Raw genomic sequence first — 21,401 nt, forward strand, 5'->3', positions numbered from 1 at the left:
AATAAACTGGTATTTCATATGAACTCAGGGAGTTAACTTAATTAAGGCATCTTAAATCCAAACTACTATATTATTTCAAGAAATTCTCTGTTCCCAATATAAAATCTTTCTTGTTTGTTACTTATTTTGACTAATGAATCCACTTTACTTCAGAAAACAGAAAAATGATGCCACAACTAAAAAGCATTACACACAACTTCCTTATCTTATCTGATGAGCTGACAAAATGTACACCCTAGCAAAGATGTTTCAAGGTACCATCTTCCCAAACATGCAGTACAAACTCTTTTCGTGGCTCTGAAAACCTGTCTTCCAAATATCTAAGTAAACATGCTATTCTCTTATTCTGTAATAAGCAACTGCCCAGACACTGACTATCTATGTGCCTTTCAGGTATTAGATCACGCTTCCCCTGCCTCTCTTATTTTCCACAATGAAATGATTTACTTTCTTTAGTTTTGCCTCATATTACAATCTGGATTCTTTTCACTATGACTACCTTTTTAAACTTTTTAAATATTTTTGAAATTAAAATATAATCACACCCTCTTTTCCCTTCCTCCCTCTAACACCCATCACTAACTCTCAAAATCATGGCCTTTTTTCTTTCTTTCTTTCTTTTTTTTCTTTAATTGTATAACTGCCCTCTTTTCAATTTTTCTGTTTCTTACTCAACATATAATAAACTTTATATGTAGTAGGCATGGAACTATAGTTTGTGATACAAGGGGAGAATGACATTATCTAACTTATTTCCAAAACACTTGCTGCTACAGGCATTTTATAGTTTACTGTGTACAGAAAAATCTCTTGTGTCCTCTATGTATGCAGCACACCTGACAATAAAATGCTGATTGGCCTATAGGCTTAGGCAGGAAATACAAGGTGAGACATGGGTAGGGAGATGAAATTCTGGGACAGAGCCAGGAGCAGTGGATTTAGCCCTGGAACAGGGAGAAAGACAGAAGCAGGTAGCTGAGCAGAGGTAACCAACTACATGGCAGAACTTAAAATCGAATAATGGGATGATTAACTTGTAAGCTAGTTGGGGAACAGCCAAAGCTATGGCCAAGGTGTATTTTGAGTCTCAGAGTTGTTATTCCGGGAGCCTGGGGCAGGGAGGGAAAACTTGGATTTTACATTTTTGTTTTCTCCCTTGCAGTATAGCACTGAATCTGAATCTGTAAGAAACAGAGTATCTCTTATGAAGGCTCTAAGCTCTTGGGTTACTTTCCTTATTAGGATACTTTTAGCACATGCCCACCACTACTCTCCCTCATGCTCTAGGTATGTTTTTCCCCAAGGATTCAAATACTACTTACTTAGTTTCCAGACTGTGCCATTAATGCGAAGTGGTAGAGAGGTGGAACCTAGTGATAAAGTTATGTCACTAAAGGGGAATACCCTTTCAAGGAGATATGTGGACTCCTTTGAAATGAACAACTTTCTTACATATTTATATACCTTAAGACAGAAAGCAACAGAACCAACAAACCAAGACTGAAACCTGTAAAACCGTAAGCTAAAATGAACCTTCCATGTAAATTATATCAGAAATTTTTATGACAGTTATAGAAAGCTAACACAGTCTCCTTTAGTGCTGCAAAACTATTAGAACCAGAGATGACTTCTTGTTCTTTATTATAATGTCTGCAATTCCTAATTATAATGTAGATACATAATGAATATGGTTTCCCTTTATTTTTTAATCCTATAAAAGCAACAATCCTGATCCTATCATCTAAGCATATTAAGAGTATCTTCCCTTTGATATTGCATTTAATCAAATATAATCACTAGCCACTTTTCTGCTTAGTCAAATGTTTCTATAGTTTAGCATCAACTGACTTGCTTTCCAGTTTACCCCAAATAATGCCAATATACTTTAACATTTTTTCAAGAATTGTTTCTTAAAATTGATCCTTAACATAATCTCAAAAGACATAACCATATATTTTTCTTTCTTTGCAGGGCTCTCTAGTTATTCCTTCCTCTTGTTTAAAACATCTTAACTGTTTCCTAGCCTTATAACAACAACTTAAGTCCAACTAGATTATATCTAGTGAGGACTGTGGTTTATGACTTTGAAAGCTTAAATAGCACACATTACTAATTCTCTTAAAAGCATCCCATTGTAATATTCTATATCTATCAGACTGGTGACCACTTTGTATAATGAACTAAAGAAAGCACTAGGAAAAAAAGAAATTAAGTACATGTTCATTTTCTAACAATTGTGCTGTTTAGACAAGGTCTCAGTACATTGCCCTAACTAGACTGAAATTCACTATGAAGACCAAGCTGGATTTGAACTCACAGAAATCTGCCTGCCGGCACCCAGGTGCAGGGACTAAAGGAATACACTTCCATATCCAGTGTAATATATGTTCTTTAAAGAGAGAGAGAGAGTGTGAGAGAGAGAGAGAGAATGCTTCAAAGTATAAAGACAAGACACAAGTAAAACAGCAAATAATAATGGCGAAACCTACAGTATTTAGTTTAGATTTTAATGTTACAAAGTCCATATCCCAAATCTGCCCCAGAAAGCTATGTGACAATAGAATCCAAGGTTTCCTCATTTGTAAAATGGAAACCAGTGGGTCTGTGTTTCGCTTTGCAGCTGGGGTGTCTTAAAGCCGCCTAGATGCCACTTGGGGAAGCAAAACACAGGGGCTCTAGGCTATGTTCCTTTCTAGCCACTGGGCTGGCAGGCTCTCGGGATGCCCACATGCTGCTCAAGGAAGGCAAAACGCAGCCTACGATAGGGGTCCCAGTCCATGTTTCTCCAGGTGATAAACAGCAGGGATTGAGACAGAGGCTGTGGTTCTCAAACTCCTGTGCATCCAGACTCTGCTGCTGGGAATGAGGGGGTGGGGGAGGCCGGAGACGAGGGGGCATGAGGAGGTGGGAATCTGGCTTAGCTCAGGGTGAGTGCCAGGAGTGGGGAGGGCCCTTCTGCTGAATCTTAGGTGAGGTCCTGTACGATGAAGGCTCCCCTGATGAAGGAGACAGTCCTTGCTTGTCCAAACTGTTTATTCATAGCGGATAAGGATGCATACGACTTACAGGGTAAAATAGAGATTAAATACCTTTTGTAGGAAGGAATGCCTGGGAAGGGAAACTTAATGGCTAAACCCTGGGGCCTATCTAGATATGTCATTAGTACGGAAAACGCTGGGTTTCTATGCTACAAGACCAGTTGTCATGGCCTTCTTAGTAGGGTGTCATGGTCACATGCTTCTGGACAGGAACCTGGTTGGGAGCAAATTTAAATGCCTACAATTTTCAATTATGAGAATTGTCCAGGTCACTTAATCTGCTTGAATTTACCAGTTTTTCTGTCTTGTGGCACCGTCCACTGGCCCACAATACCTATTCTGCCTGTTCCTTTGGCAATACATGAAAGGCAATCTTATGCAATATTGATAATAAGGTGACTTCTAGACTGAGTAAGAAGACTTCAGAGACTCTAAGCCCCAGTGTAGGGGATGCCAGGAAGCAGGATTGGGTGGGTTGGTGAGGAGGGGAAGGGGAGAGATGTCAGGGAGTTTTCGGAGGGGAAACCAGGAAAGGGGATAACATTTGAAATGTAAATAAAAAATAAATATCTAATAAAATACCTTGGTGTGACTCTAACTTAGGAAGTGAAAGATCTGTATGATAAGAACTTCAAGTCTCTGAAGAAAGAAATTGAAGAAGATCTCAGAAAATGGAAAGATCTCCCATGCTCATGGATTGGCAGGATTAATATAGTAAAAATGGCTATCCTGCCGAAAGCAATCTACAGATTCAATGCAATCCCCATCAAAATTCCAATTCAATTCTTCACTAAGATAGAAAGGACAATTTGCAAATTCATCTGGAGAAATAAAAAACCTAGAATAGCAAAAACTATTCTCAACAATAAAAGAACCTCTGGTGGAATCACCATGCCTGACATTAAGCTGTACTACAGAGCAATTGTGATAAAAACTGCATAGTACTGGTACGGTAACAGACAGGTAGATCAATGGAATAGAATTGAAGACCCAGAAATGAATCCACACAGCTAGATTCTAGGTTTTTTATTTTTCCAGATGAATTTGCAAATTGTCACTAGATCTTTGACAAGGGAGCTAAAACCATCCAGTGGAAAAAACACAACATTTTCAACAAATGGTGTGGGCACAACTGGCGGTTATCATGTAGAAGAATGCGAATTGATCCATTCTTATCTCCTTGTACAAAGCTCAAGTCTAAGTGAATCAAAGACCTCCACATAAGACCAGAGACACTGAAATTAATAGAGGAGAAAGTGGGGGAAAGCCTCGAAGATATGGGCACAGGGGGAAAATTCCTAAACAGAACAGCAATGGCTTGCACTGTAAGATCAAGAATTGACAAATGGAACCTCATAAAATTGCAAAGCTTCTGTAAGGCAAAAGACACTGTCAATAAGACAAAAAGGCCACCAACAGATTGGGAAAGGATTTTTACCAATCCTAAATCTGATAGGGGAGTAATATCCAATATATATAAAGAACTCATGAAGTTGGACTCCAGAAAACCAAACAACCCCATTAAAAATGGGGTTCAGATGTTCCAACCAGTAAGAAGGACACATGCTCCACTATGTTCAGAGCAGCCTTATTTATAATAGCCAGAAGCTGGAAAGAACCCAGATGCCCCTCAACAGAGGAATGGATACAGAAAATGTGGTACATTTACACAATGGAGTACTACTCAGCTATTAAAAAGAATGAATTTATGAAATTCCTAGCCAAATGGATGGACCTGGAGAGCATCATCCTGAGTGAGGTAACACAATCACAAAGGAACTCACACAATATGTACTCACTGATAAGTGGATACTAGCCCAAAACCTAGGATACCCACGATATAAGATACAATTTCCTAAACACATGAAACTCAAGAAAAATGAAGACTGAAGTGTGGACACTATGCCCCTCCTTAGAAGTGGGAACAAAACATCCATGGAAGGAGTTACAGAAACAAAGTATGGAGCTGAGATGAAAGGATGGACCATGTAGAGACTGCCATATCCAGGGATCCACCCCATAATCAGCTTCCAAATGCTGACACCATTGCATACACTAGCAAGATTTTACTGAAAGGACCCAGATGTAGCTGTCTCTTGTGAGACTATGCCGGGGCCTAGCAAACACAGAAGTGGATGCTCACAGTCAGCTAATGGATGGATCACAGGGCTCCCAATGGAGGAGCTAGAGAAAGTACCCAAGGAGCTAAAGGGATCTTCAACCCTATAGGTGGAACAACATTATGAACTAACCAGTACCCCTGAGCTCTTGACTCTAGCTGCATATGTATCAAAAGATGGCCTAGTCGGCCATCACTGGAAAGAGAGGCCCATTGGACACGCAGACTTTGTGTGCCCCGGTACAGGGGAACGCCAGGGCCAAAGGGGGGGAGTGGGTGGGTAGGGGAGTGGGGGTGGGTGGGTAAGGGGGACTTTTGGTATAGCATTGGAAATGTAAATGAGCTAAATACCTAATAAAAAAAAAAAAAGAAATTATCTAATAAATCTATAAGTATGGGGGAAAAAAAAAAAAGAAAGAAAGAAAGAAAGAAAGAAAGAAAGAAAGAAAGAAAGAAAGAAAGAAAGAAAGGAAGGAAGAAAAGACAAGAAGAGAAAAGAAAAAGAAAAACCAACCAACCAACCAACAAACCAACCCAACCTAAACCAAATCAAACCAAACACTTCAAAAGTACTATTGAGTTTGTTTGGGTCGGTCATCTACTGTGGGGCCCCTAAATTTTGTTTGTATGCCCAGCAAGACTTGGTTGGAGAAAATGAATTTTTCCTTTATGAGGGTTATCAATTGGAGATAGCTTCTTGGTTAGGGATGGGGCTTTTGTTCATTTCCCCTCTCAGTGCTGGCATTCCATCTGGCTTGGACTTGTGCACATTTCACGGCCCCTGTGAGTTCATGTGTGTGGAAGGTCCTGCTTCCTTGGTGTTCTCCATTTGCACTGACTCTTACACTCTTCCTGGCTCCTCCTGTGTAGAATTCCCTGGCCCTGAGAGAAGGAGATCGATAGGGACCTCCCATTTACAATGGAATGCTCCAAGATCTCTCACTCTCTGCATTCTTTAGCTGTGGGTTTCTGTATTTCTTCCCATCTACTATAGGAGGAAGCTTCTCTGATGATGGCTGAGAAAAATGCTGATCTATGGGTACAGCAGAGTGGTTTTAGGAGTCACTTAATTGCTATGCTTCTTTAGTGAAACCATAGTCTTTGGTTTCTCCTAGGGTAAAAAATGGTTTAACATTTTCCAAATGAATTCTGTCTTTAATATTATTCTTAACTAATTTAAAAATAAAGTTTCATTTTTTTCAAAAAAAAAAAAAAAAAAAAAAAAAAAGAATGAATTTGCCGGGCATGGTGGCACACACCTTTAATCCCAGCACTCGGGAGGCAGAGGCAGGCAGATTTCTGAGTTTGAGGCCAGCCTGGTCTACAAAGTGAGTTCCAGGACAGCCAGAGCTATACAGAGAAACCCTGTCTCAAAAAACCAAAAAAAAAAAAAATGAATTTATGAAATTCCTAGGCAAATGGATGGACCTGGAGGGCATCATCCTGAGTGAGGTAACCCAATCACAAAAGAACTCACACAATATATACTCACTGATAAGTGGATATAGCCCAGAAATTTAGAATACCCAAGATATAAGATACAATTGCTAAACTCATGAAACTCAAGAAGGACGAAGACCAAAGTGTGGACACTTTACCCCTTCTTAGAATTGGGAACAAAACACCCATGGAAGGAGTTACAGAGACAAAGTTTGAAGCTGAGACGAAAAGATGGACCATCTGGAAACTTCCATATCCGGGGATCCATCCCATAATCAGCTTCCAAACGCTGACACCATTGCATACACTAGCAAGAGTTTGCTAAAAGGACCCAGATATGGCTGTCTCTTGTGAGACTATGCCGGGCCTGGCAAACACAGAAGTGGATGCTCACAGTCAGCTATTGGATGGATCACAGGGCCCCCAATGGAGGAGCTAGAGAAAGTACCCAAGGAGCTGAAGGGATCCCCCCCAAGCCTCCCCCCCCCCAAGCTCGTGTCTCTAGCTGCATATGAATCAGAAGATGGCCTAGTCGGCCATCAGTGGAAAGAGAGGCCCATTGGTCGTGCAAACCTTATATGCCTCAGTACAGGGGAACGCCAGGGCCAAGAAGTGGGTGGGTGGGTAGGGGAGTGGGTGGGGGAGCCTGTGGGGGACTTTTGGGATAGCATTGGAAATGTAAATGAAACAAATACCCAATAAAAAAATATGAAAAAAAAAGGGGTTCAGAGTTAAACAAAGAATTCTCAACTGAGAAATACCGAATGGCTGAGAAACACCTAAAAAAATGTTCAACATCCTTAATCATCAGAGAAATACAAATCAAAACAATCTTGAGATTCCACCTCATACCAGTCAGGATGGCTAAGATCAAAAATTCAGGTGACAGCAGATGCTGGCGAGGATGTGGAGAAAGAGGAACACTCCTCCACTGGTGGTGGGATTGCAAGCTTGTACAACCACTTTGGAAGTCAGTCTGGAGGTTCCTGAGAAAATTAGACATAATACTACAGGAAGATCCAGCAATACCTCTCCTGGGCATATACCCAGAAGAAGTTCCAACTGGTAATAAGAACACATGTTCCACTATGTTCATAGCAGCCTTATTTATAATAGCCAGAAGCTGGAAAGAACCCAGATGTCCCTCAACAGAAGAATGGATACAGAAAATGTGGTACATTTACACAATGGATTACTACTCAGCTATTAAAAACAATGAAATTATGAAATTCTTAGGCAAATGGATGTATCTGGAGGATATCATCCTTAGTGAGGTAACCCAATCACACAAGAAGTCACTTGATATGCACTCACTGATAGGTGGGTATTAGCCCACAAATTTAGAATACCCAAGATACAATTTGCAAAACACAAGAAAATCAAGAAGAGGGAAGACCAATGGGTGGATACTTCATTCCTGTTTAGAATAGGGACAAAATACCCATGAAAGGAGTTACAGAGACAAAGTTTGGAGCTAAGACAAAAGGATGGACTATCCAGAGACTACCCCACCCGGGGATTCATCCCATAATCAGCCACCAAACCCAGACACTATTGCATATGCCAGAAAGAGTTTGCTGAAGGGACCCTGTTATAGCTGCCTCATATGAGGCTATGCCAGTGCCTGGCAAATACAGAAGTGGATGCTCACAGTCATCTATAAGATGGAGCACAGGGGCCCCAATGGAGAAGCTAGAGAAAGCACCCAAGGAGCTGAAGGGGTCTGCAACTCTATAGGTGGAACAACAATATGAACTAACCAGTACCCCAGAGCTCATGTCTCTAGCTGCATATGTAGCAGAAGATGGCTTAGTCAGCCATCACTGGGAAGAGAGGCTCCTTGGTCTTACAAACTATATGCCCCTGTACAGGGGAATGCCAGGGCCAAGAAGCGGGAGTGGGTGGGGAGGGGAGCAGGGGGGGGAGGGTATAGGGAACTTTCGGGATAGCATTTGAAATGTATATAAAGAAAATATCTAATAAAATAAATTAATAAATAAGAAAAAAGAAAAAATATTACGAAAAAAAAAGACGACTTCAGAGGAGAGGGTTCTTAGCCTGCGTCTTGACCAATGATAGGAAGAGGCATTAAGATGGAATCTTAGAAAGATTGATTTCACATTTATACTGAATAGTCTCAAAAATTCGATCTCTGCTTACCTGGGTGATTTCTCTCTTGAATCTCCTAAACTAAACTACTCCTATACCCAGACTGATTTATTCACTGATCTAGAAATACATTTTTTTCCTAATATTCTTATTATTATTATGGCTAAGGCTCTTTTTACCCATAATCCTGCACTAAAACCTGTCCTTTCTATAAAGCCTCTTTAAGCTTATCAAAAAGGCCCTCTTCCTTTGACCTTTTCCAGGATGGAGTCTGGGATGGTTTATCTTTATTGCCAATTTATTTTAAATCACCTAGAAACAGAAGCAAACTTCTGGTCATATTTATGAGTGTGTTCTTGGAAACCTTAACAGAAAGGAAGACTTTATCCTGAATGGAGGTGTTCTATGGTCTGGGACCTAGGCTGGATAAAAACGGGAAATGAGTGGAACATCAGCACCCATCTCTCTGCTCCAAACTGTGCAGGGCAACGTGACCAGACCCTCACGTTCCAGTTGCTGAGTCTTTCCTGCCATGATGGAGGTTGCCCTCAAACTATAAACTCTCCCCTAAATTGTTTTTGTCAGTTATTTGTCACAACTAATACTGGGTCAGACTAGCATGCTCTTTCATGAAGCCCTCTTCCTTTTCCTTCCTGCTACATGGATACACTCACAGTCCTTAACCACGTGAACCTACGTAATCAGATTTAACCCTTTGCATGTGACTACATGTCTCTATTGTACTACAAATTCCATAAAGGGCTGGATTTCCTGCAGCCAGAGAAAACAGAGCAAAGGCAGAGCACTATAGTCTCCAGTCTATTTAATAGGTGCAGGAAGGAATAAGTCAGAAAACTGTTAGCAGCATCTGCAGTTAAGTGGGAAGCACAGGACTGAAAACTAAATGCTCAGACGAGTGTGCAGTCTCAGGTTCTCACCTTGACATGCCCACCTAAAAACTTTCCACAATGCAATTTTTACAGCTTTTTTAAGCATTTTTTAAATTTTATTTATTGTATATATGTGAGTACACTGTTGCTCTCTTCAGACACACCAGAAGAGGGCATCGGATCCCATTAGAGACTGTTGTGAGCCACCATATGGCTGCTGGGAACTAAACTCAGGACCTCTGGAAGAACAGTCAGTGCTCTTAGCCACTAAGCCATCTCTCCAGCCCATTTTTACATCTTTTTACATGCATTAAATCCCTCTAAGGAATAGGTATGCTATAACAACAAAAACAAAAAAGAAAGTTAAGGAAAAGGTTAACAGTCAAACTCATAGGTACTGTGGTGGGAGAAAACATGTAGTACAGTAGAATCAACAGACCTGGAGTAGACTCTTAGGACTCTTGCTGGCCTTAGACCTTGAGCAAGTCTTTAATCTCCTTCAGACAACTTCCCAATCTAATAATGTGGATTAAACACCTACTATTTAAGAGTTCTATAAGGTCATCACTCAGGAGGCAGAGGCAAGCGGATTTCTGAGTTCAAGGTCAGCCTGGTCTACAAAGTGAGTTCCAGGACAGCCAGGGCTACACAGAGAAACCCTGTCTTGAAAAACCAAAAAAAAAAAAAGAATTCTATAAGATCTAAATAAGCCTATGTGACTATAAACAGATACTCATTTAGCCTAAACAAAACATAAAAAATGAGTATAAAATATATATTAGTACACTTCCAGAAAGATACTTCCTTAATTACTCTTTATGAAAGCATTGTGCTAACTATCCCTTCCTTTAAAGGGCCTCTACAGACAATAAAGATATGGGTATTTCTTCTTTCCTCTCTGAAGATGGCAGATTGCTAAAACCCATTGAGCCCTTATATTTGGATACTGGAACCCTAAGAATACTCAGTTGTTCAATCTCTGGTACAGAGAATAAAAGCTAAATTGGTCTTGTCATAGTGTTCAGAATAGTGAGTCTTCACAACTTTAAGATCTCTAAATCTGATATGAGACAAAGTGAGACCCTCCAAGTCTTGTTCTAGAGGATAAAAAATGGACCATTAGATTACCAGCTAATCAAAAATTGTCAAAAACCTGGGGACCAGAGAGATAGCTCAGCAGTTAAGGGCATTTGCTGCCCTTGCGCAGGACTGGGTTCATTTCCCAGTACCCACCTTATGGCTCACAACCAGTTCCGGGGTCCTTAGCAGTCTTCTGGCTTCTGTAAATACCAGGTACACATATTACACATTCAAATGCAGACAAAACACTCATATGGATAATTTTTTTAAATCCTTTTTTAATGATAGAAATTATTTAAAATAACATAAGTAATGAGCCCAAGAACAAAAGCAAAACAGTCTTCTGAAATCAAAGGCCGCCGAGATTTTCCTTACTAGGGCGAGGAAGCAAGCACAGGGCAAAGGCCAAGCTACATACCATTTCCTTTTCACCCCTTAGTCACTCATTTCATTGTTGTGACTTTCCTATGATTGTGGGCTTATTTGTTTTCAGTTCATTTGCCTTACTAAACTGTAAATATCCAAGATTCTTGTCTGATACAATACTGGCACAGATAGTAATCATACACACATTCACCCCGTCAAACCAGACAGTGCTGCTTGCAAACAGTATTGTACACTCCGAATCAGAGGCTTCTTATATTGCTCCTTTAGAAAGAAAGACTCCTATGACACTATCAAAATTACCTAGAAGTTGTCAGTGGTAATTCCTGACTTATTCCCTGTGTCTCTCCATGACATCTCCATGAAGATTCTGAGACCAACGGTGCCACAGACCAGGAATGAGGAAGTGATAAGCAGGAACTTGAAACCTTTCCTTGTTTACTGAACCAACAAACTTCCAACGATTTTTTTTTTTTTACCAAATTTAATCCTAAATTTGTAATTACTTTTTCCCAGCAAGTTCAATGATTTACATCACTGTAATGGTTAATCTTAGTTTTCAGTTTGACTGGATCTGGAATCAACTAAGAGATTAGCCATGAACAAAATATAAAGGATTTTCTTGATGAGGTTATCTGAAATGGAAAGACTCACCCTAAATTGTAGACAGTACTTTCCAGTGTCAACCAGATAGGCAGTTCAAGGGAAAAAGCTTGCTTTTTAAAGCTGTACTTCCTTCACACTTCCCTGATGAGTTTAATCACCCTGTTAGTGAGTGCGTAAGTCTACCCTGTTGCTGCTGCTCCTGCTGTTGCCACATTTCTGCCCTGCTATCAGAACCATTCATCACTGGGATTCCAATATGGACTAAAGGCCAGTAACTCTCAAGGCATCCTCCAGATTGTCAGCACCAAGTTGGGTCTGCTGAGCAGCTACCAGGCTCTCAGCCTTCACTGTGCAAATAGCCATTGCTGGACTTCTCAGACTTTATCATGTAAGCTAATCTAACAAATTCCCTTTTGATACAGATATTCATTCTATTGACTTAATTCCTCTAGAGAATCCTGACTAATGACAATGACTAATATTTTAAAATATTTTATAAAAAGTCCAGAAACCACTCAATGGAACTTTATTTTTAAACAAATAACTATACAATTCAAAAATAAACCCTTTTGTGTAAAAATATGTTAACTAGCTATAAGTATTCCTCTTATTTAGTCTTTTGAAGCTTTTCCCTGCTCTAATCTTTGAAGGAAAATACTAAGACTAGAAACTTTAGATCTGTAAGTTCAATGCTTAGAAATTAGACAATGCCTATTCAAATGCCCAAAAGTTTAAACAATGATATTATGTCAAATTTTATGCTTAAAGCAAGAATAATATCAGAAGTCTGCTCTTGTCAGAAGACCTGGTAATACTGTGATTAATATCAGAAGTCTGCTCTTGTCAGAAGACCTGGTAATACTGTGATACCACAGCTAAGACTCTATATCCAAGTATATTGGGTTCTTGCTATGTGGCAAGAAGACAATCTCAAACATCACAAAAAGTAGTATCATGGTAGGTTATTTAGGTTAAAGAACTAGATGCCTTAATGCATTTGCAAAGGGAATCAGAAATGTGTATCTCATTGATCCTATGGGTTCATTAGCAAAAGGTTAAAAAACACATTAAAAAAAAACAGACTTTTATTTACAGATCTGAGACTGCTGGGTGAGATAACTCAGCGGGTAGGAAGTATTTGCCATTAAGTCTGACAACCTGAGTTCAATCCCTGGAACCCACATGATAGGAGGAGAAAACTGACTCCTGAAAGTTGTCCTCTGACCTCTACGGGCCCCTTCCCCAACAAACAAACAAACAAAAACACATAGACACACAAATGTAATAAAAATCCATCTCTACTACGTTAATCTCAAAGTTGGATTGAAGAATTAAATAAAATAAGAAAATTAGATTCAAGAAACTTGGGCATATTGAAAAGCCTTGGGCAAAAGTTTCTGAGTTTAGTTTAGGTTTCTACTGCTATGAAAAAAAACACCATGATACAAGCATGAAGGGATGAAAGGAGTTACTGAATCCTAAACAGACCATCATGAAGAGAAGTCAACACAGGCCTGGAGACACAAACTGAAACCGCACTACTTATTGGCTTGCTCCTAATGACTTACTCAGCCTGCTTTCGTACAATCCAGGACCACCTACCTGCCCCATGGTAGCACTGCCCACAGTGAGCTGGGCTCTCCCATCTCCATCATCAACTTAAGAAACGGCCAACAGGGGGCTGGTGAGATGGCTCAGTGGGTAAGAGCACCCGACTGCTCTTCCGAAGGTCAGGAGTTCAAATCCCAGCAACCACATGGTGGCTCACAACCATCCGTAACGAGATCTGGCGCCCTCTTCTGGAGTGTCTGAAGACAGCTTCAGTGTACTTACATATAATAAATAAATCTTTTTTTTTTTTTTTTTTTTTGGTTTTTCAAGACAGGGTTTCTCTGTGTAGCCCTGGCTGTCCTGGAACTCACTCTGTAGACCAGGCTGGCCTCGAACTCAGAAATCCGCCTACCTCTGCCTCCCGAGTGCTGGGATTAAAGGCGTGCGCCACCACGCCCGGCCATAAATAAATCTTTAAAAAAAGAAATGGCCAACAGGAGTGCCTACAAGCAATCTGATGGGGGCGTTTTTTCTCAACTAAGGGTCTTCCCAGATTAACTCTAGCTTCTGTCAAGTTACCTCAGCACCCCCAAAGAACTACCCAGAGCAAAGCTTCTGTATAAACCACAAAGATTAGCAGAGAGTTATTCCCATAAATATGATCAACTTCCAATTTTCTCATAACAGGAAGACAAAATATATGATTAGTTCTGAAAGCTGTGCTTTACACAGAATAGTCAGCAGTGATTAAGCTATTGCAAACTTATAGATAAGGAAAGTTAACAGACTATGCTAAGTAGTGGCCATCAGAATAGAAATTCACAGTAACCAATGATTTATTCAACTCTTGGAATACAGTATCTAACAGAACTTACTGGAGTCAGTTTAGCCATTCACTCACTAATGACAACAGTAACAAATACACACTGCTTACCATATATCAAGACATTGTCCTAAATATTTTCCAGAGAGCAAGTGGCTTCATCCTAACACTATATGTGAAACGCTTCATTTCATAACTGTCTCCATGTTACAGAAAAGAAACTACAAGAATCCATCAGTTAAGTTATTCTGCCAATACATTAAAACAAGCCAAAAAAAAAAAAGCAACAACAACAAAAAACTGGTAAGATGTTAGATTTAAAACAAAAAACAAAAACAAAAAATCTTGGCTCTAAGTGGTGAACCCTAAACCTAAAATGTTAAGGCCATAAAGAAAACTGCAAAGCCTAAGGAAGGCAGTGACACGATGTAGTAATCCAGCTATGAGCATCCATGAGGAAGACCACACAGCAACGCTAAATGGGAATTTTCCTGTCAGAATCACATGAAGTGTTTGTTTCAAGAATTGTTTGATCCACACTGAATCCAAATTTCTAAAGGTGAGACTAGAAAACAACATTTTCATTTCAATATTTTGCTAAAAAGTAAAAACGAAAACGCCCAAGTAATGGTGGTCAAGTGTGGCCAGGTCTGAAAACTTCTGTAAAAGGTCTCCGCCCGCTTTAGCATTCCAGTTGATATGGTAAATTGATTCCGCAAAAATGCAGGCAGGGACCCTAGCACCGGAGAAACTGTGAGACACTCAGAAACACACACACACACACACACACACACACACACACACACACACACACACACACCGCCGTTCGCTGCTCCTGTTTTTACCTGAACGGGCCCTCGGCGAAGAAACAAGGATGGAGCAAGCAACTGAATAACGGATACGGCGGCTCCCACACGCTGGCTAAACAGCGGGCTTTTTCCTGGTCTTGGCTATTGCCACCAACAGCAAGAAACCCGTCCTGGCCATAAACGCCTGTGGTAATCCGACTGGATTATGGGGCAGAGTCCTTGGGTCCGTTATCTAGCTAACAAAAGATGCCAATGGACTCTTTGCTCCGTGCCCGATAGCGTTCTGGGAAGCCGCTCGGTCGGGGCCTGCCTGCTCTCCAGCCAGGTAAACCCGGCTCCGCCAAAGCAAGGGACGCAGCAATTACTCCCTCCATGTCCCGCGCCTACCCGAAGGTCCTCTCGTCAGGTTGATCTCTTCCTCCGTGACTAAATAATCCACCCGTCCGTTCATATCTGACTGCTCTCCGGCCGGAAACCCCGGGTCAGCGGGTGGCCAGAGCAGGTGAAGGTGAATCAAGCTCCGCGCTGCCTCCCCAGCATAGCTTTTACAGTTTCCTCAGCGGTCAGACCGGAAAAGGAAACCGCGGGCACTGGGAACGTGGAGGATGCTGGGAGTGGTGGTTCTCTGAGCCCACCAGCGTTTTCCGGTACCTCGCACTGTTCTCAAGGCCGATCCTGAGGAGCCATGAGCAAAGAGAGGTATAATGCTCGCTTACACTGGAAGAGCATGGGGAAGGAGAGAGGGTAATAATGGTATGAGATAGAATTACATTGATACGTTTGACATTTTAAATAAAAATCTCAAAATATCTACAAATGTGTGTGTGTGTGTGTGTGTGTGTGTGTGTGTGTGTGTGTGTGTGTGAGAGAGATCTTTTATGAGCCTCAAACCACTCTATGAAAGGCATCATAGGCAAAGTACTAATGAGATTGCATACTTGGGTGGGAAATTGTAACCTTTTGTGCAATACAGATGAAATCCAATGTGATGCCCCATGTAAGAAAACTTGGTAACACTGCTTCAAGTTCCTTCGTTAGCAGTCCCCGTGTTAGTTAATAAAATGTATCCAAATAAAAAAATGAAACCTCCCCCCATCTCTCCTTCTCCCCCTCCCCTCCTCCTCCTCCCCACTCCCTTTCCCTCCCCCTCCCCTTCCCCCTCCCCCTCCCCCCCCTCTCTCTCTCTCTCTCTCTCTCATCAAGCAAGTGTTCACTGCTTAAAGCAAGGCACCTGGGCTGACACACATGACAGGAAGTGAGGATTTCCCTGATATTTACATCTGAGAGCATTGTTTTCCAGGGCCTTATGCACAAGATTTCTTAACTTAGACCTGACAAGACTCTTACTTAACTTTTAAATAGATGTATATATCCCTGGCTTGCATTTAATAATAGGCCTATCTAACTTAAGAAATGTGTACACATATACAGAGGAAAGATAATCATAGGCTTGTTCAAGAAAAATCCTCCAAGCAAAAGGAGGTGAAATGTCCTTTTCACAAAATGATTGCAAGACTTAAGATGTGACTTTCCAGCCCATCTTGACTTTTAAGATCGGACATTCCAAACAGAGGTGAAGAAACTTTCAGGTATCAAAACTACAAAGGCCTTAAGGACCAGGAAGGTGACCATAAATATGTATGGTGACTCAAGGGACTCCTGTGGTGTTAAGAGAATCAAAGACTGCATAATCAGACTATGGTATTCAAAGTTATGGCTAAAAGCCAAGCCAGCAACTCAGGTTTATTAAAACAAGTCAGAGGTGGATTCTATAGGAATGAGACAGGACAAGAAGGCAGGGAACCTGAGGCATGAGGGGAGAAGGATCCTGTCATCTCCAGGTCTGATTAAAATCTCTTGCCGGGCTGCTGAGATAGCTCAGCAGGTAAGAGCACTGACGGCTCTTCCAAAGGTCATGAGTTCAAATCCCAGCAACCATATGGTGGCTCACAACCATCTGTAACAAGATCTGATACCCTTTTCTGGAGTGTCTGAAGTCAGCTACAGTGTACTTACATATTAAGAAAGAAAAGGTAGGAAGGAAGGAAGGAAGGAAGGAAGGAAGGAAGGAAGGAAGGAAGGAAGGAAGGAAAAAATTACCCATTTAAAAAAAAAAAAAAACTCTTGCCAACTGAGCAAGCATTCTAGCACATTGAGCAGCATTTGCTGTAAAGGCTGCTGACATAGACTTAATATTTCTTCCCTGCATAGATAATGTATATAAAATTGTCAATGTCCTAAGCCTAAAACCTCAATGTGTATGGCTCTAGGTGGACAGGAACTTCATTCCTTTCTCTAGAAATTGCCTGAGAATCTTAAACCACGTGTAACATGTCCTACCTTCCTTTATTTGTAGAACTACACCTCAACTCTGTCAACTGTACCTGTCAGGTGCCCCTCCACAACCATCTACTAGTAAGACAGTGACTTCAAACTCCACGTAAACCTCATAGATAACTACTTTAAAAGCAATGAACACATAGCCATGCTTTTTATTGTCCCTTACTATCTTTTGAGTGCTTTGTTTTCTAATCCTCATCTGTGATGTTTTATGCTTGGCCTAGGGAGTGGCACTATTATGAGGTGTGGCTTTGTTATAAGAAGTGTGTCACTGTGGGGGTGGACTTTGAGAGACTGGGATTGCACTGAATCTGTACATTGCCTTTGATAGAATTATCATTTTCACAATATTCTACCAATTCATGAGTATGGATAGTTTTTCTGTTTTCTAGTAGCTCCCTGAATTCCTTCCTTCAGAGATTTAAAGTTTTCCTTCTACTTCCTTGGTTAGATTTAGTTGTAGGGTTGTTGTTGTTGTTGCTGCTGCTGCTGCTGCTGCTGCTGTTGTTGTTGTTTTACTTTTATTCACTTTACAGCCTGATCACTGCCCCCATTTCTGGTTACCCTCTCCCATAGTCCTTCCCCAATGCCCCCTCTCCTTCTCCTCTGAGAGGGTGGAGGCCCCCCTGGTTATCCTTCCACCCTGGCACATCAAGTCTTTGCAGGGCTAGGTGCATCCTCTCCCACTGAAGCCAGACAAGACAGCCCAGCTAGAAGAATATATCCCACAGACAGGCAACAGCTTTTAGGATAGCATCCATTCCAGTTGAAGACCAAGCTGCACATCTGTTCCATATGTGCAAGGGGACCTAAGTCCAGCCCATGTATGCTCTTTGGTTGGTGGTTCAGTCTCTGAGAGCTTGGGTCTGTTGACACTTTTGGCCTTCCTATGGAGTTCCATCCCCTTTGGAGCCCACAAGCCTTCCCTCAACTCTTCCATAAGAGTCCTCAAGCTCTATTCACTGTTTGGCTGAAGGTCTCTGCAATCATCTGAGTCAGCTACTGGGTGGAGCCTCTTAGAGAACATCCATGCTAGACTCATGTTTGCAAGCATGACAGAGTATCGCTAATAGTATCAAGGATTGGTGCTTGCCCATGAGATGGGTCTCTAGTTGGGCCACTTATTGCTTGGTCATTCTGTAGTCTCTGCTTCATCTCCAGTCCCTGCGTTTCTTGTAGGCAGGTTAAATTTTGGGTCAAAGGTTTTGTGGCTGGGTTGGTGTCTCTATCACTCCACTGGGGTTCTTGCCTGGCTACAGGAGGTGGTCTCTTCAGGTTCCATATATCAAATGCTGTGAGCTAAGGTCATCCCCATTGATTCTTAAACAAGTCTACCCCAGGTCTCTAGCATGTCCACAAGTTCCCCCACATACACCTTCCCACCCTCATCAGTTGCAGATTTGCATTGGTTCTCGTGATGATCTGGCCATCTCTCCTGCCTGTCCCCACACTCAATCCTGAACCTCCCATCCCCTTCCCCATCCCCTCACCCACACAGTTCCCTCCCTCCATCTGCCTCCTATGACTGTTTTATTTCCCCTTCTAAGTGAAATTCAAGCATCCTCACTCATCCACTAGAAAGTAGGGTTTGTTCAATATACAAAAATCCATCAACATTATCCAACAATATAAACAAACTGAAAGAAAAGAAATCATATGATTTCTGTGAATATGCTTGACCCAGGGAGAGGCTTTATTAGAAGGTGTGGCCTTGTCAGAGAAGTGTGTCACTGTTGGGGTGGGCAATGAAACCACGCTAACCACATTTAAGGCAGTTGTCTCCTACCAGCCTTCAGATGCAGGTGTAAAACTCTCAGCTCCTCCTGCACCATTCCTGTCTGGACACTGCCGTGCTCAGGCCTTGATGATAATGAACTGAACCTCTGAACCTGTAAGCCAGCCCCAATTAAATGTCATCCTTATAACAGTTGCCTTGGTCATGATGTCTGTTCCCAGGAGTAAAACCCTAAGACAATCTCATTAGATACTGATAAAGCCTTTGACAAAATTCAACACCCCTTCATGTTCAAAGTTTTGGAGTGATCAGGGATACAAGGCACATACCTAAACGTGATCAAAGCAATATACAGCAAGCCAATAGTCAACATCAAACTAAATGGAGAGAAATTAAAGCAATTCCACAAAAATCAGGCAAGGCTGCCCACTCTCTCCATATCTATTCAATATAGTACTTGAAGTTCTAACCAGAGCAGTCAGACAAATAAAGGAAATCAAGGGATACAAATTGGAAAGGAAGAAGTCAAAGTATCGCCGTATACAGATAATATGATAGTATACATAAATGACTCCAAAAATTCTACCAGAGAACTCTTACAGCTGATAAACACTTTCAGCAAAGTGGCTGAATACAGAATTAACACAAAGAAATCAGTAGCCCTCCTTTATACAAATGATAAACAGGCAGAGAAAGAAATTATGGAAACAACATCCTTTCCAATAGCCACAAATAATATAAAATATCTTGGTGTAACTCTAATCAAACAAGTCGAAGACCTCAAAGACCTATATGATAAGAACTTCAAGTCTCTGAAGAAAGAAATTGAGGAAGATCTCAAAAGATGGAAAGATCTCCCATGTTCATGGATCAGTAGGATTAGCATAGAGAAAATGGCCATCTTACCAAAAGCAATTTACAACTTCATTGCAATTCCCATCAAAATTCAAACACAAGCTGTTTCTTTTAAAGACTTTCTTCCAAAACTTTTCCAGAACAGCTAGCTAGCCTATCCATCCTTTCAGACTGCCATAGTCAAGGAATCAGCTAACCAATGAACTTTCTCAGCACACAGTGACTGAAAGGCAAATGATACCAGCTAGCTCTCCTTTGACGAAACTAATTTTCCTATTTCCCTTTGGGCCCCCAGAAGGGAATTCTTCACCCCAATTCAGCTAGAAACAGACAAAAGAAGAGCATTGTCCCAGTTCCTTATAACATAAGGATGGATGGTTTTAGTTATTTTATAAATTATAGATATGTTGTCATTTTAAGGAATACTTTACAAATGTTGTAGCTTTGGGCAGGAAGGAGACCAGAGAGCTTAGACTCAGGGATTTCTACCTTTCCTTTCCTCTTCTCTATCCTTCCTTCTTAGGTAAAGGAGAGGAGGGTGGAAGAGAAAAGGGGGGGGGGATATAGTAATATCATAGAAATTAGAAGAATAGTCATATATGGATAGTTTGTCAAATTTACTCTTAAACAAAACATTGCATAGCCATATCTTATACTAGTAGAAATCTCTATAATTGATGCAAAGTTGAAGTTATATTTTCTTACATTGGTATGGAATTTATTTTGATACTGATCTAAAGTTTTCATTGGTATGAATTTCTTATATTGATACAAAATTGGGATTAATATTGTTACTCTTAAATAGGCATTGTGCCTATACAATACATTTAAGAATACAAAGCTTAAACCTAGTCCTTCTATAACTGCTATTATAAACTATTCTTAGATGATTAAGCAATATGAGTTAAGGGTCAGATAGCAAACTCATGGTTCTGAGTTAATTATAAAAGGATGTTTTCTAGAATTTTGATTAGAAATGGCTGAGAGTAGTCAAGGCTTAACAGTTCAGAAATGCTTTGAATAGATAGTCTTCAAAGGTGTCAGAGGTCCACAGAATACAACATTTATAGCCATTTCTTTATTAAAGATCATTTGACTAGAGACATGTCTGCTCCCGACAACACCCCTTTTTTGGATTCAAAGAAACTGAGCATCAATAGAGTTGCTTCAGTTGTGGCAAGACAGCCACTAGGCAAAAATTGCCTCAGTTCATCTGCAGAGGAAAATACTCTCCAAGAAATGCAGAATAGTCGACTGACAGCTCTGTCAATACAGGGTAAATAGTCTTTCAAAATTCTGCATTACAAAGGTCTGTCAGATGATCTTTACAAAGGACCAGAAGTTGAAGACTTATGCTCTGGCATTTTGAGGAATGAGGGACTGTCTAGGTAGTCAGCTGTCTCTATAAATTGGTTACGTTTTGGAAACTATGTTTTGTGATCCCTATATTTGCAGGTAATATTTAAGTTGTTGCTGGATTTCTGATGAGGTTGAAGACTGGTTGCAATCTCATAGCCAACCCAAGCTCTTTAGCATCGAGAGAGATGATATAGATTTGAGAGGATAGTTTTCAGAGAGCATACAAAAAAAAAAAGGACATAATTCAGATGTAAAATTGTAAA

General features: G+C 40.8%; 2 protein-coding genes across 6 annotated transcripts in view; both read right to left on the reverse strand.

Moving 5' to 3' along the window:
* The window catches only part of Gm20498 (predicted gene 20498), a 174,060-nt gene extending 158,628 nt beyond the window's left edge, over window positions 1–15,432 (reverse strand). For both annotated transcript variants that reach the window (NM_001309848.1, NM_001309847.1), the window contains exon 1: window positions 15,237–15,432. In NM_001309848.1, the coding sequence (NP_001296777.1) occupies window positions 15,237–15,300 (64 nt within the window). In that variant the 5' untranslated portion in view covers window positions 15,301–15,432. The remainder of the gene's footprint in view (window positions 1–15,236) is intronic.
* The window catches only part of Synj2bp (synaptojanin 2 binding protein), a 40,718-nt gene extending 25,286 nt beyond the window's left edge, over window positions 1–15,432 (reverse strand). For all 4 annotated transcript variants that reach the window (NR_132136.1, NR_132142.1, NM_025292.7 and 1 more), the window contains exon 1: window positions 15,237–15,432. Coding sequence is in view for 2 of the 4 variants with exons in the window: in NM_025292.7 (NP_079568.1) it covers window positions 15,237–15,300 (64 nt within the window). In the remaining 2 variants the exon portion in view is untranslated. The remainder of the gene's footprint in view (window positions 1–15,236) is intronic.
* Window positions 15,433–21,401: the final 5,969 nt, after the last annotated feature.

Source organism: Mus musculus, chromosome 12 (genome assembly GCF_000001635.26).
Source record: "Mus musculus strain C57BL/6J chromosome 12, GRCm38.p6 C57BL/6J".
NCBI lineage: Eukaryota > Metazoa > Chordata > Mammalia > Rodentia > Muridae > Mus > Mus musculus.